This window comes from Eptatretus burgeri, chromosome 16 (genome assembly GCF_056783735.1).
Source record: "Eptatretus burgeri isolate ZD-2024b chromosome 16, Ebu_testis_v1, whole genome shotgun sequence".
NCBI classification, from domain to species: Eukaryota; Metazoa; Chordata; class Myxini; order Myxiniformes; family Myxinidae; genus Eptatretus; species Eptatretus burgeri.
Window position 1 is genome coordinate 7285083 of NC_140976.1, and position 16200 is coordinate 7301282.

The 16200-nt window shown below is 45.7% G+C and overlaps 2 protein-coding genes across 9 annotated transcripts in view; one reads left to right on the forward strand and one right to left on the reverse strand.

The window, feature by feature from the left end:
- Window positions 1–16200, forward strand: part of LOC147010422 (uncharacterized) — a 33983-nt gene that overhangs the window by 16216 nt on the left and 1567 nt on the right. Inside the window, exon 2 of the mRNA XM_085860353.1 lies at window positions 2698–2801. The gene's annotated coding sequence lies outside the window, so the exon portion shown is untranslated. The remainder of the gene's footprint in view (window positions 1–2697; window positions 2802–16200) is intronic.
- Window positions 14939–16200, reverse strand: part of UBASH3B (ubiquitin associated and SH3 domain containing B) — a 47808-nt gene continuing 46546 nt past the window's right edge. For all 8 annotated transcript variants that reach the window (XM_085859860.1, XM_085859856.1, XM_085859859.1 and 5 more), the window contains 3 exons: window positions 15940–16046; window positions 15733–15845; window positions 14939–15638 (listed from right to left, as the gene is read on the reverse strand). In XM_085859860.1, the coding sequence (XP_085715986.1) occupies window positions 15495–15638; window positions 15733–15845; window positions 15940–16046 (364 nt within the window). In that variant the 3' untranslated portion in view covers window positions 14939–15494. The remainder of the gene's footprint in view (window positions 15639–15732; window positions 15846–15939; window positions 16047–16200) is intronic.

Below are 16200 nucleotides of genomic sequence, written 5' to 3' on the forward strand. Positions count from 1 at the left end.
GGGCTCGAGAGGTGAACAGAGATCCAGCCCCAGCAGAGTTTGGGGCCTCGTAGCAGCAGTTTGTGCAATCAGGTTTGATTCACCAAATGAGCTGTGCACATTAGATGCAGCCGCGATTGCTGCACGAGACCCACCCGCCCATTGAACACATGTTGCAGATGACTCGCCGTGTGGACCTTCAGGGCCTTCGTTGTGCATTGAAGCAACCACAGCAAGTTCACGATGTATCTGCAGAGCAGCAATCCACGAGTGTGGTTGAGGACATTCTTCCAGGCAGGCACCACACAACGGTGACGTTAGGACTTGCCCAACCTTCTCTTCAGTGGGGTTTTCTTTTTTTTTCACCACATTGCTCATCTTATCTCCTCAGGAAGGGGGTAGTTTCATGATCACGTGTTGAATGCCCAATCACCCAAATCTGGGTTCTCCCCATCGTCCAATCTTTCGGTGGAAGTTCTTTCAAAGCTTCATTAGACGAAATCATACATTGCATGGTTCAACTGCTCTCAACACTCCGAAACAAACAAAATCAAGGTTAAGCATCGATTTAACGTCATGGGCTCATGTATTTCAACAAGACTGACAAAGGTTCTTTACAGAAGCATTCAACTTGCATTACATGTCATGTCAATATTTTATCCTTTTCCTTGTTATTTCCCTAAATGACATGCTAAAATATGCAGAAATCTCAGTTGTATGTATACTCAAAACATTCATCTCATTTGCTATTTCCATGTAGAAAGGGCAACAGTCTTTATCAGGGTTCCAATTTGCAATCAAGAATTTTTTCACCAAAAATATTCCATCATCTATACAAAAATATGAAAGTTAGCTACTTCTTTAAAGTACCGAATCCAAAGCGATTCGATTTTGCACAGTTACCATTTTAACATTCATATCTGCTAAACAATTCACAGTTTCATTCACAAGCAGTTCCAGAGCAACTGCCATTATTTATTTACTTCCAGCTAACTTAGCACTTTCGCACTGATAAAAGATAGTCAAGTCAGTGTTAGAAATACCTCAACTTACTTAAGTAAACGTACAATAAGTACCACTTAATCAAAAATCACGCTGTAAAATCACGCTAACAGCCTGTCCAATTAAGCAGAAGACAGATAACACAAGTAATATTTAAATTGCCTTGTAGCATCATTGCACTCTTTTCAATAATATTATTTTATTCTGACCGATTTAACATTTATTTCCATATCACATGGTCATGCCTTCGTACTCCACATAATTCTTGTTTATCCTTTTGTTTGTCTTTCTACAAATTGTAGAGGCATTTTATTTAAATTACAGTCAGGTCAGTACCAGCTCCTAATCAGTGAGAGCAATACAGTTCCAATACATGGGACAATTCCCGATTCCATTTTATTGATTTCATGATTGCTGTTGGTCTCACCATTTTTTCAGTCATTCTGCATTATGGTTATGTAAATACCATGCTGTTTTCCCCTTATAACTTGATTTCTAATATGTAATGTTGACCAATCTGTCGATCAATTTAATAACGCAGACCCTCTTTCAATATTATGTTCCTTAACTTAATATATTATTATCTTGATTCAATTTTCAGTAACTTTTCTCTATCCTCAATGAACAGATTAACAAGATCCATAGGTACAAAGGATTCTCAATTTGTAATCTCAAACAAAAGTTTATATCAATTATAACGAAAAGAAACATCATGGTTCGTTCTTTTCTTTCCCTAAGTTTTTTTTTATGAGCTGTCTGAAAGTAACTAACACAGTTATCGCACACAACTCCATGTTTATGCATGTGACAACAAACCCAGTGCATGCAAACATGATCATGAGTTTCACTTGTTGGTCCTTTTGACCATAAGATTATCCCCATCACTACCAAAACAGGTCAAAAACAAAACAGTGTGCAAAACACACCTGTGGGCTAGGTTATTATAATTCACAAAATCGATTCCCAAAATAATTCAAAGCTAAGTTACACATTCTTATATTAATTCACAGGAGTAATTAAACAAGAGTAGCATGGCTATCATTGTGGTCACAGAGTGATTCTTTTGGAGTCTTTTTCGGGCTCTGCAAACCCAGCATGATGAGAGTTCCACGCCGTTGTTGTCGGCATGGCGTCATTCGAGTTGCCGAGCTGCAGATCACACTTTGGCTGCAGAGTGTCCATTTTGGAAACAAGAACTTTGATAACATGGTTACAAATTTCTCCAAACAGTTTAAACAATACCAAAATGCTAACATTGTTTAATTAACTTGATGAGCATCCATTTCTTTCATGTTGAAATGGAACTGAAATATCTCGAAAAATAATGTTTAACCAATTTCTATCAACATAAATCTCTGACAATGTCCATCTCTCTCACCAAAACAGCAACATGCTGCAATATTCCAGCACACACACAAGAGCCATCTAATCACATCCTCTGACCTTCTTGATACAAGTCCATTTCCTTTATCAAAACAAATTAATACAGTTTAAACCTTTGTTTTAAACAGGTGACAAAAATTGTCAAATCATTTGTCAAATCTCGCTTAAACAGCTTTATGGTCTTTTATTGTGGCAATAAAATATTTTCTTTTAAAATCAATAAATCTTCAGTGTCTATAAAATTAAATCTTATGAATTTACCCTAACAGATAGAGGCTCATATAAAGACAACAGATGTGTGTGTGGTTTTTTTTTTGTCTGTTTCCCGCACAGAAAGCTCGACCGTGGCTTGGCAAGGTTTGGAATGTTGTTTAAGGAGCACCAGGCGGACAGTCTGTACATTGTACACAAGGTGAACAGATCGATCATTGTAAGAGGTAACATGATTTCGTTCATCTATCAACTTTAACATTCTCAGACTAATAAAAACAGCACGCCTAGTTCAACGTCCATCCGAGGGCATCTGTGAATCGCCTTATGTGCTGAACATCATCAAATCATTTTAAAATCATTCCAAATCACGTTTCTACATTTAGATCACATCTTTAAAGTACAATGGTTACAATTCAAATCTAAAATCTTGGAAACATTTCTGACACGTCACCGGACATGACATGTGCATCTCAACACAGTAGCACAATAGCCAATAGCCATCATCATTATTATTACCAAAAGGTTGCATTCAAATGATGCTCTGAGGAGACCATCCATTTATTATGCATGCAACCCACAGTGTTCAAAGCCAAAACAGCATCCCAAAACACTCTCCACAACATCTGCCCCGCACTGTAAATCAACAACCTGTGCAGAATCGGTCGCCTCGTTTCCTCTGGAAGGGGTGTGTGCAACTCACCTCAACCAAAGTCTTCACAATCACCAATCCAATACGATTGGTGATGACCAATCTCTATCTCCATTTTCCATCACACATGCACTCCCACAAGCTTTCAAGGCCAAAATACAATAGAGCACTTTTTTATTCCATTGAAATCTATTGGACTCGCAGACGTTCCATTTCTCCACTCACTCAGCAACACATGCAGATCAATGCAAATCAGTGTGCATACAACTCAGATATGAATACAAACATACAAGAGTTCCAGGTTGGAACACTCAACTTGTGTCCCAGCAACTACGATTCCCGTCGCCTGTGTTGGTGTTCATTATTAATTTGGGCCTGGCCCGCAAATCCTCTCCCGCATTCCCGCACGATTTCGTGGCTCAACTGGCAGGTACTTCCCCTCTGCCGAACTATAACCATGGCACCCCCGAGCCCTGAGGCTGTCTCTGAGCCTACCAGCTCCCTATGAACGTGGGGAATGCCCTTCCTGGCATTTTCCCCGTCGATGCCCTCGTGGCATGTTGGCGCTCCGAGTGCCCTTTCCCATGGGTACCCGTGCCCATTACACTAACTCGGTGGCTTGGACCCATGGCCTACTCTGGCCGACTACTTCGGTGCCCAGGGTGTCCTCTACTCAGTACGCATATTTCACCATCCACCCTCCCAGCCGGTCAATCGTCTCCTGCACCCTATAAAGGGTTTCGTGCAAATCATTGCATTTACAAATCCGTAACACCTCCACACAATACAATGCAACAATTTCACAGCAAGCAAACCTCCAGTGAGTATAATGAACAAACAGGTAACACTTATCTATTTCCCACTTAACCATTGTCCTTGCTCGTTTACCTGGCCCATTTACCTGGGTCGGAAATCAGTCTCAGCATGACGCTGTTCGATATATTGCTTGCACGTCTCTGGAGAGACTGCGAGCTGAACGCAGCCTTCAACGTGGCCTTTGGATCGAGTCTACACTCCGACCTTGCCACCAAGAGGAGCTCTCTCTCCCTCTCTCCCTCTCATTACTCCTCTGGCTCCTCGTCGAGCCTCTTCCTGCCTTGTACCATCATCTCCCTCTGCGCCCGCTTCTTCGTCCTTGAGCGGCTGCGCCATCGGAACTATGCTATCTAGCCCATGTTTGTCAAACATATATCAGGCATGTCCCTCTGCGTGGCCAATCTCATTACTCTTTAACAACATTTCACGACGCTCACACACTCACACAGCGAGCTGGGTCTCGAACCCCTCGCGGAGGTGGTATTCCAACCTCCCTCCCTTTGGCCAGAGGGGATTAGCTTTTACCCAATGCCTCTACTGTACCCAGTACAGCACAGTGAGCTGAGTACCGAACTTGCTCAAGGTACGGCGAAGACTCTAGCTTCCCATCAAGAGATCCCTGATCTCTGTTCAGCCCCAGGTTGAAGCGGACCCGAACCACGGTGGACCCTCTCAAAGGATCCCCTCAGACCTATCAATAAAATTCTCTGACATGTACTTTCCTTTGTCCGATGTACATTACCTGCTAAGAACAGCCACACCGTCAGAGGGAAAGGGCGAACGCTCTCTGCTTACCATGCTCAAGCGATTGCCGTCCCTCCAGACCATGGACTGCCTCCAGGGATTTAGTACATCCCGGACGAGCCCCCAAATAGTTGTGGAATTTATTTCTTTCTATTTTATTTAAACTTACTTTTAGTTAACCGTTTTAACCGACTCGATGTAAATCCTGTTACTCAAATCAAAGACACCGATTAATTCACTGTCCACAACGTGAAAGCACATTACATCAGAGAGTTTTATTCTACGCTGTATTCTATGCTCATCAAACAACATCTTTCTCATCTCAAGTCTGAACTCTCAAACCTCTCTCCCTCCTCAAAATCCTGGTGGCGTTTAATCAAATCTGTTTCTGGTGTATGTTCCCCCTCCATCCCCTCCCTTACCTCAAATGGCCGCACTGCTGATACCGCACGTGAAAAGGCTGAATGCCTAAACTTGGTTTTTGCATCTAAATCTTGTGTCCTAAACCCATCACTACCCACTTTACCCAGTCGCACCCAACTGTCCCTGGACTCTGTGTCCTTTTCTCCTGACAAGGTGGAGAGCTTGCTTTCAAGCCTCGAGTCAGATTCTGCAACCGGTCCAGACGGCATCAGCCCACATGTCCTCAAAACCTGCTCTTCTGCTCTTGCTCACCCTCTCTCTGTTCTATTCACCCTCTCATTTGCCCAAGGTCATCTGCCATCTGCTTGTAAATCTGCTAACATCACTGCCCTGCATAAAAAAGGTGCAAAAACAGATCCCTGTAACTACAGACCAATCAGCCTTCTCCCAATCATCAGCAAGGTGATGGAATCCATCATCGCTTCAGACATTAAATCCTTCTTCTTCTCCAATGGCTTGATTTCCAATCATCAATTTGGTTTCAGACAAGGTCACTCTACCCCTGGATATGCTGCTTCTGCTCTCCCATCAATGGATGGAGGTCCTCAATGCCAGACAGGAAATCCGAGCCGTATCCCTGGACATATCACGTGCTTTTGACAGTCTGGCACCCTGCCCTACTCACCAAACTCTCTTCCCATGGTATCCAAGGCCATCTCCACTCATGGCTCGCAGACTTCCTCTCCTGTCGCAGTCAACGCGTGGCCCTAAATGGAGTTCTTTCATCCCCTCTTCCTGTGCAGGCTGGAGTTCCTCAAGGTAGCGTTCTGGGCCCTGTTCTTTTTCTGGTTTTCATCAATGATCTCTCGGACTCTCTGGAAAATCCTCTATTTCTCTTTGCTGACGACTCCACCCTCTGCCGTACCATCTGTCATCCCTCAGACCGGCAAGCAGCAGCTTCTTCGCTCACTGCAGATCTGGATAAAATCACAAACTGGTCCAACACGTGGAACATGTCTTTCAATCCAGACAAATCTCACACTCTCACTATGTCTCTTCGAAAGGACCGTTTAGAAAACCCTCCCATCCACTTTCTCAACAATCCTCTGGAAGAAGCCCTTTCTTTCAAGCTTCTGGGTCTCACTATCTGCCATGACCTTTCCTGGGAAAGTCACATTTCCAACCTCGCCTCAAAAGCCAGTCGCCGACCGGGAATCCTCCATCGTGCAAAGTCCTTCCTCGGCCCTCTTGAGCTCCTGACCACTTACAAAGCTTTTGTCCGTAGCCTGATGGAGTACTGCTCTCCCCTCTGGGCTGGTGTGCTCCTGCCTCCCACCTTTCTCGGCTTCACGCTGTCAAAACCAGGGCATTTAAGATCATCGGCATCTCCCGCAATGAAGCTGAGTCTTTGGGCCTCTCACTCAATCACCGCAGGTTGGTCGGTGGTCTTTCTGTCTTCTACCGACTCCTCTCCAGCCTTGCCCCCCCTGCTCTCTCTGCGATTTGTCCCCACCACATTTCCACAGGGCGCTCAAGGTCCGCCAACAACCCCCTTCTGGTAAAACTACCAAAATCACGAGTTACTGCTCATCTTCACTCTTTCATTCCTCTTTTTTCCCGCCTTTGGAATAAACTTCCGCACTCTATTCTTTCCCATTCTTCCCTCCAGGCTTTCAAAACAGCTGTTCACCACCACCTCTTATCTTCCCCCATCCAAATCCTCGATCTTTTCTACCCCCGATAATCCACCCAAGCCCACTTCCTTCAATTCCCCTGCTTTCCTTCCTGAAAGTCCCTGTAATGTCCATCTTCTCTTCGCCATGTTCCCCGTCCCATCCCCATCCCTCTCCCTTCCACAGTTCACCTAATGTGTCTGTTCCCCACTGTTTTATCCCTTCCACTCCCGCCCCTCTTGTCTCATGCCTCCTTGCTGTGAGTTGTGTGTTAGCTCTCATACGAGCCTCGACCAAGGTATACAAAAAAAAAAAAGTTTTATTCTAACTTGGTACTTGGCCAGTACCAAGGAGTACAAGCCACTGAGATGGTAAAACATCTTCAATGATTTGCACTAAAACAAGATTACATTTCCTGGTATTTATATGCTTTCATGGGAAAGTGGAGGGGGCTGACAAGCCTTAGCCAAAGAACTCCAAAATGCAATGCGTGTCTTCTCGGTGAAAAGCAAATGACATAATTACGGCAAAAGTTGCTGTTATCAACCAGGTCACTTTGTCCCATAGCAAGACATTCCTTTTATCAACATTTAGGTCAAAACACTCTTGGGTAAAGGAAAGCATACAGTGGGGAGAACAAGTATTTGATACACTGCCGATTTTGCAGGTTTTCCCACTTACAAAGCACGTAGAGGTCTGTAATTTTTTATCATAGGTACACTTCAACTGTGAAAGACGGAATCCAAAACAAAAATTCTGAAAATCACATTGTATGATTTTTAAATAATTAATTTTCATTTTATTGCATGAAATAAGTATTTGATCACCTACTAACCAGTAAGAATTCCGGCTCTCACAGACCTGTGAGTTTTGTCTTTAAGAAGCCCTCCCATTCTCCACTCATTACCTGTATTAACTGCACCTGTTTGAACTCGTCTGCATAAAAGACAGCTGTCCGGTACTCAATCAATCAGACTCCAACCTCACCAAAATGGGCAAGACCAGAGAGCTGTCTAAGGACATCAGGGACAAAATTGTAGACTTGCACAAGGCTGGGATGGGCTACAGGACAATAGGCAAGCAGCTTCGTGAGAAGGCAACAACTGTTGGCGCAATTATTAGAAAATGGAAGAAGTTCAAGATAACAGTCAATCTCCCTCGGTCTGGGGCTCCATGCAAGATCTCACCTCGTAGAGCCTCAATGATCATGAGAGGTGAGGGATCAGCCCAGAACTACATGGCAGGACCTGGTCAATGACCTGAAGAGAGCTGGGACCACAGTATCAAAGAAAACCATAAGTAACACACTACGCCGTCATGGATTAAAATCCTGTAGCGCACGCAAAGTCCCTATGCTCAAGCCAGCGCATGTCCAGGCCCGTCTGAAGTTTGCCAATGACCATCTGGATGATCCAGAGGAGGAATGGGAGAAGGTCATGTGGTCTGATGAGACCAAAATAGAGCTTTTTGGTTTAAACTCCACTCGCCATGTTTGGAGGAAGAAGAAGGATGAGTACAACCCCAAGAACACCATCCCAACCGTGAAGCATGGTGGTGGAAACATCATTCTTTGGGGATGCTTTTCTGCAAAGGGGACAGGATGACTGCACCGTATTGATGGAAGGATGGATGGGGCCATGTATCGCGAGATCTTGGCCAACAACCTCCTTCCCTCAACAAGAGCATTGAAGATGGGGCGTGGCTGGGTCTTCCAGCATGACAACGACCCGAAACACACAGCCAGAACAACTAAGGAGTGGCTCCGTAAGAAGCATCTCAAGGTCCTGGAGTGGCCGAGCCAGTCTCCAGACCTGAACCCAATGGAAAATCTTTGGAGGGAGCTGAAAGTCTGTGTTGCCCAGCGACAGCCCCGAAACCTGAAGGATCTGGAGAAGATCTGTATGGAAGAGTGGGCCAAAATCCCTGCTGCAGTCTGTGCAAACCTGGTTAAGAACTACAGGAAACATCTGATCTCTGAAATTGCAAACAAAGGTTTCTGTACCAAATATTAAGTTCTGTTTTACTGATGTATCAAATACTTATTTCATGCAATAAAATGCAAATTAATTATTTAAAAACCATACAATGTGATTTTCAGGATTTTTGTTTAAGATTCCGTCTTTCACAGTTGAAGTGTACCTATGATGAAAATTACAGACCTCTACGTGATTTGTAAGTGGGAAAACCTGCAAAATCGGCAGTGTATCAAATACTTGTTCTCCCCACTGTAACTGACATTACAGCATAAAATTAAATTTATAAAACACCAGCAACAATTATAATTGAGAGTACATTAATATAATTATTTTCTCCCACATTCTAGGGTGGGTGCCTAGAATGTCATATCCCGAAGAAAGGATGATCACCTGTCTGTTATTGAACATCGGTATTGTAGCACTCTCTGAGGTTTGGAAACCAGATAGTGGTGAGATCATATTGGGTGGTTGCACCTACTATTGGTTTGGTTGCTCTGATGGTTACCATGCCCACGAAGTTGCTGTCGCTGTGTCCAATAAGCTGACTCCAATGATAATTGCGGCAACACCGGTCAACGAGCGTATTATGAGACTAAGGATTCGTCACTCCTTGGGTGTCGTTTCCCTTGTCTCTGTATATTGTTGCGGGCCGGTGGGTGGGGGAAGCGACGTCGATTCCACCAGACTCCCCAGAATTGTAGGCCGTCGCACACGGATAATTCCATGACGCGGCAGGTTGCTTAACCGACCGTGGACGCCAATAACTCAACCGCATGACCTCGGGTCCTCCCGTCTATGGGTTAATCGGGTTATCTAATTAATCATATGGTTTAATTACCGAGGAACCACGCCCTCGGTACGCCTTGCCCAAACCGGATCACTCTACCGGATCAGATCACTTTTCCGGATCGCATGCAGCCGAGCAACACTGCCAAGGACGTACCGGCTAAAAGGAACGGATCGTTGGGAATAAAGTCCTGGCTAGAGTAGGATACGGACCATGCTGGACCAATGGGAGAAAAGACAAAGACGAGCAGGGAACATTCCTCATGATAATTATTTATTAACAAGCAAGCGAAGAAAAGTAAGTGGCACAGTGAAGATTTATTGGGTATGTAACACAGGGAAAGAGGAGAGAGGTGTGGAGTGTGACAATAATACAAGCAACTTACAAAAGCAGACACAGGGCAGACTTGACATGAGATTAATAACAGTAACAAAAATAATGACCTTCTACAGACTTACTTAACAGACAGGTGGCAGCACACTCAGGCACACACAGAAAAAGAAACCCCAATGAGAAGGGACTTTTGCAGCCAGGGAGGGAGAGGGTTGAGGTTATGCTCTCGGGACCTGGGCGTTTCGGGGTAGGGGATGCTCAGTGGTCCGGTACCCGACAGTAGTCGCGTTGTCTCTGATCCAAGCCTGTGTGGAGCCTGTGTTCTGAAGGAGGAGCTTGAGTGTGGAAGGGTGAAGTCCAGAGTGCGAGGGTGGAGTAGTGGGCGGGACCAGGCAGGAGGCGGTTCGTCGAGGCGAGACGTGGGTGGAGTCAAAAAGCAGGAGGCGAGGTCGAGGTCGTATGGGCGGAGAGAAGTATCAGGAACACAGCGCGTGAAAACACCCACAAACACCACACCACACAGACGGAGGAGCTTCTCCGTCTTTTACGGAGCCTGAAACTTGGGGGAGGGGATCATGTCGAATTCGTCGTCATCGCCCGAATCGAGCGCTTTGATTAGCCCCGACCTCTCACGTGGTCCACCAGCTTGGGCCAGGTTTCGGGTTGACGTTGGTGCAGCAGATCCTCCACGGCGGCGGGGCAGCCCGCCCACCTTGAAGCGAAAACGCACGTGACTCGCCACACGTCGGGTTTCGGGTAGATGTTGGTGCAGCAGGCAGATTTACCTCAGGAGTGATCGGAGGGGAGGGTACCGTGGGTTGTCGTGGAAGCTCAAAGCGAGTCCAGCACCTTGCGCACGTCACAGATTTTGCCTCAGAAAAGAAAAGGAGAGTGGGAATGAAATGGAGGGGAAAATTATTCAATAACCCTAACTATTAGACCATCGCAACACACTCCCTGTTGTCCCGCTAAACAAAAGGAAGGGGTCTATCTACACATATATTAATGGCATAACTGTCTTGGGACACCTCTCTGTTGTATGCATGCGGTTCCGAGAACCGCAACAATATGCTCCGACTGAAGTGAGTGATCTCACCATGAAGGACGCATTCTATGCCATGCTCGAGTCTTGTTCATCAGTGTCCCAGGCGAGATACTCTTCTAGTCTTGGGGGATTTCAACGCATAAACTGGAACTGATAGGGATGGTTATGAGGTGTGTGTTGGTCCCCATGGGTCTGGAACTGTGAACCAGAATAGCACAAAGTTCATTGACTTTGCAAAAAGTCATGGACTTAGGGTGGCCGGTTCATGGTTTCAGCGCCCACAAGCTCATCGCTGGACTTGGTATTCTAACCCTGGTGGTGTAGCAATGGAGATTGACCATGTGCTCGTTGATGGTCGCTGGAGGATGATCCAGAACTGCAGGGTCTACCGGAATGCCCAGTTCCTCAATACCGACCACAGGCTTGTGGTAGCAACTCTGAAGTTGCAGCTCAAACCCAGGAGAATGGTACCATCCCAGCCTAGGCTGGATGTTGGCAAGCTCAAGGATGAGAGGGTAGCTGAGGAGTTTGCGACAAGGCTGAGTGGGGATTTTGGGGGTCTGGGCGCTTTGGGGGATCCTGAAGAGTTGTGGAGTGTCTTCAAGACCACCATCCTTGATGTTGCTGGTGGATGTCTTGGAACTCACCGTAGGGCAAAGAAGAATTTTGTCTCTCAAGGGACACTGGATACCATTGACCAGAATCGCAGGGCCAGGCTGAATGGCAGAGCTGAGCTGTTTAAGGACTTGAAGCGTAAAACTGTATGTGCATGAAGGGTGGACAAGGAGGTTTATGTGCGAGGAATCAGAGGGGGTGGAGCATCACCTGTGGTCAAGTAATTCTCGTCCTGCTTACAGGGGAATTCCGAATTATAAAGTGGGTAGTTTTGTGATTAAAAGTCGAAATCTTCCTCACGATTATCCATAACATCGCACCAGGAAGTTCACTGCCATACCTGTTGTGTCTACGGGTTACATCATGGTAAGATTCAACTGAAACAGAATAGACTCATTTGTGGACATCGAGACTGACCCCATGGCATTTGGACCATGCGGTGGCTAAAAGAGTGATCGATCTTCAGGCATCAATCGGAGGATTGACTGGCTTCTCTCGTGAAGTGTACCGTTTTGATGAATTAAACTTGTGAAAGAAAGTTACCCCCACCAAACTAACCTAAATTTACATGGTTATGGTGGAGAAGTTGGTTGACTTGTATCCCAGAATTTGTGGGTTTGATCTGACTGAAAGCAACAGTAATTAGTAGAGCACTTGGTGGAGTGCATACCTCTGCCAGGTTGAACAGTTTACGTTTTGTATACCACTAATAAGTGGGATATGCATCTGTACCTGAACCAAAATGTCATCGGCTTGCCATCGTCACCAAACCAACTCGCGTACTGTAGCAAGTTTCATCCGAATCCGTCCACAATTTTTGAGATATCGTGCTATATTGTTACGAATCTGGAAGCCATGAGCACTCAACATACAGGTCCTATAGAACAGTTATATCGGTAAGTATGTGTTTTTAGTTAGGGTCCCGTCCATTGTTTAATGGGTAATTAAATGTTCATGCGCTGCGGAGTTATTTTGATAGAATTTTTATAACAACCATAACTACAACAACACACCTTCACCTCGCCTCCTCCCACCATCCTCCACTGGCACCATTGCACGCGTGCGTGTCAGCACGTACGTGGGCGGAGCCCACGCAGGACCATATTGCTCTGCTTGTTTGAGGGGCGGTCCTTGGCAAGAAGGCAGAGCCGTAACACGCGGTCCACCCAATGAGCGAGGGCCACGCATGAGCGGACCGTGCGGGAGAACGAGGAAGGAAGGGAGAGCAAATAATTGCGGCGGATCTGCTCGGGCACGGGAAGGGAGAATTCGCACCCGTCTGCTCGCATCTCGCTGGCGCCTGGGTCTTCTGATTGCGTCTCGCTGGCGCCTGGTTCGTCTGCTCGCCTCTCGCTGATGCCTGGTTCTTCTGATCGTGTCTCGCTGGCGCCTGGTTCTTCTGACCGCATCTCGATGCTGGCCTGGTTCGCTCGTCTCAGCCAAACCGCATGAGACGGAAAGGTCCATGTCCTTCTCGGTGTGTGTGTGTGTGTGTGTGTGTGTGTGTGTGTGTGTCTGTCTGTGGGCCCGTCTGTAAGTAGAAATCGTTAAGTGCTTGCTCTTTGTACATTGCATTTCTTTATAGTCGGTTTAATTTTGCTCTGTGTTTCCCCTTTCCCTATAGTAAATAAATCCCTTGTTGAATGTTTCAGCTCGTCCTCGTCCTTTCCTCCATTGGCTTTGCACGGTGCATGTTGGGGAATTAAAGAAGGCCGTTGTTGCCGTAGTGGTGGGCATTGGGACCGACGGGACTTCGGTAACCATCCGCTCGGGTTACGCACGGGTCGAGCACGCATACGGCTCGTCCCGTACGAGTGCCGTCGAGGGTGTGAATACTCGGTAGCTCGCCACATGGGTCTAGGTATTTTGAAGTTTGGCAAATAACTCTGTACCACGTGGTGGAATTATTGACGATTCACGGTCCTGTAAGGGACCCGTCCCCTCGGAGTTTTCCGAAAGTTACGATATAGATTCCGGGTGTTCGGTAGAGTCGACCCTACTGCTCCACTTAGCGGTCGTGCTCGCAGCCGACGCCCGGCTCCACAACAATATATCCTTTTTGGCCCGATCTCTCAATGATGAGGAATCACTTAAAAGATTCTAGGAGCCGGATCCAGGTCTTCACCAAAATCGAATCAATAAGTCCTTGTCAGACTCCCAACATTTCCACCAAGGTTCGTCCAAATCTCTCTACAACTTCTTGAGATATCCTGCTTGCAGACAGCGGTGAAAACAACCTCCGTCCACCTGCAGTGGCAAAGGCAGCAAGGAATGAAACAACAGAGCAATTCGATTGAGCTTTTATTGCAGTGTTACAACCACAAGGAATGTTTCTAAAATGTGATATAATGCAGCAAAGGACGAAACAAAGTACTGTACTGGTCCTTATCAACAGGCTCACCAGGTAACCAGGCTCACCTGTGCTATGGGTTGGATATAAACCCAAAGGTTATGCTTTCTCACAGTCAACTTGATGCCATTAAATACTAAATGAAGAACTGAAAGTACCATGATTGATGTCCTTATACATATATTTCAACTCTGTTTTACAACTCCTCATTATACCTCATTGCGTAATGCTCGCCGTTACAAGTGTAAGAAAAAAATGCAAATTGAGATCAAAAACAGCAACTGTAAACCAAGCTTTAGCCACATTGTGAACTTGGGGCCTGCGGCATCGAGGCAAAAATCAATGTAATTGGCGAACGACCACCACAGACCGGATTCAAACCTCTGCTTCCATAAACAGTACCCCCAGGTTGAGACTCGGCACCAGAAAGCCGATTTAAAATAAAACAACATAAAAAATAAAATACTGAACTGTATACTTCAAAACCATCATATCCCTCAAGGTGGGTGTGCAAATAATCACAGAAAACACTATTCACGCTTCATGGTGTGTGCATGTACGTATGTGTGTTTGTAGCCCTGGACAGTTCTCTTGGAGAAGCCCACGGCACGGACACAGCCGATCAATCTCTCAGGAGTGACACCGACATCCCCCATATCCAGGATGGTGAACCCCCGCCTTCACAAAGTCGAGAGAGAGAGAGAGAGAGAGAGAGAGAGAGAGAGAGAGAGAGAGAGAGAGAGAGAGAGAGAGAGAGAGAGAGAGAGAGAGAGAGAGAGAGAGAGAGATATATATATATATATATATATATATATATATATATATATATATATATATATATATATATATATATATATATATGGTCCATGGGGACCAATCAGCATGGACCATGGCCATGCTGCCCTGACGAATCTAGGCAGCAGGGAATAATGGGGAAGATTTGGTCCTTGACTTGCATTGGGGGGGGGGGATACAAGCATTGGGGCGAAGAGGCAATCCCCGATAGAGTGTGTGTGTGTGTGTGTGTGTGTGTGTGTGTGTGTGTGTGTGTGTGTGTGTGTGTGTGTGTGTGTGTGTGTGTGTGTGTGTGTGTGTGTGTGTGTGTGTGTGTGTGTGTACATGTTCAAAGCATTTTGCATTGTACCATGGGGACAGGTTTAAATAATTCAAGTACAATACAACTGTTAAAAAATACCTCTCCACTCATTACAGATTCGATTGTGCAAACTCGTCCAAATCGGAGCATTCGAGACTACGCGATCGTGGCTTCACACAGAGTATAAATGGTGATCACACTTCATTTTCCACCCCCAAAAGTCATTGGCCAGGTTACCGAAGCGCCTGCCGTTTATCAATGAACAGCCCTCGGCGGCAGTTTTGTGCAAATTGATCGGGACTCGAATCCCATTGACAAAATCAAATCTTGTAACATTTAATGTGCTGAAGCGGCTTCATCAAGCTGCACAAGAGACATTAAGCTCAGCTGAGTAGTATCTAAAGTAATTATCAAAAGGCAGAAACAGATGGCATAACAGGGGTTTAAAAAGAAGAAGAAGCAGCAAGATGTTAAGGGTCACAAAGAACTTGGCTCCAGCTGAAAGTTGGATTTGGCCCATGGGATAAAGGAGGTATAGGGGGGGAAACCAGTGCCCAGGATCTGGAAGACCCTGAAGAAAGTTCGCGAATGGAGCACAATCCCAAATAAGGAACCTTTGGGATGGAGGAGACAAAAAGAGTGCGCTTTAATGCGAGAGTGGGCATTCAAAGGATCGTTAGTCATGAAATGAGTAAAAAGGCTCCGAACCTTCCGAACGTTTATCACAAACTCCCTTTGTGGTCGAGGAGGTAGTCGGCGCAACGGACGCGTACACGCCTCCAAGGAAGCAGCGTGCCCAATGAACAACACCGAGTGGAACCCTGGACACAATCATGTCTGTTTGGTTCTTCACAAAATGGACGACGCAAAAAAGAAACGGATGAGGCGAGCGTTTAAAGTTGGGGGACGCATTACCTTGTGCACGACATAAGGCCATAAGCTCTCTGGCTGTGCAGTCAATGCGTTTGATGAAGTCCTCGTAGGATTCACACGGAGAGAGGGATGGAGGAGAAATGAGGGGTCTGAGGTCATGGAATGGGAAAAAAAAAAGAGTATTCAATATATCTGAGAATGTTTACAGAGAAAGAAGATTTGCTGAAACATGCTGTTTATGGAAATCAAGGAGAATACAACAACAAGGAAGAAACACAGCACATCAAAAATGAGACTATTCCA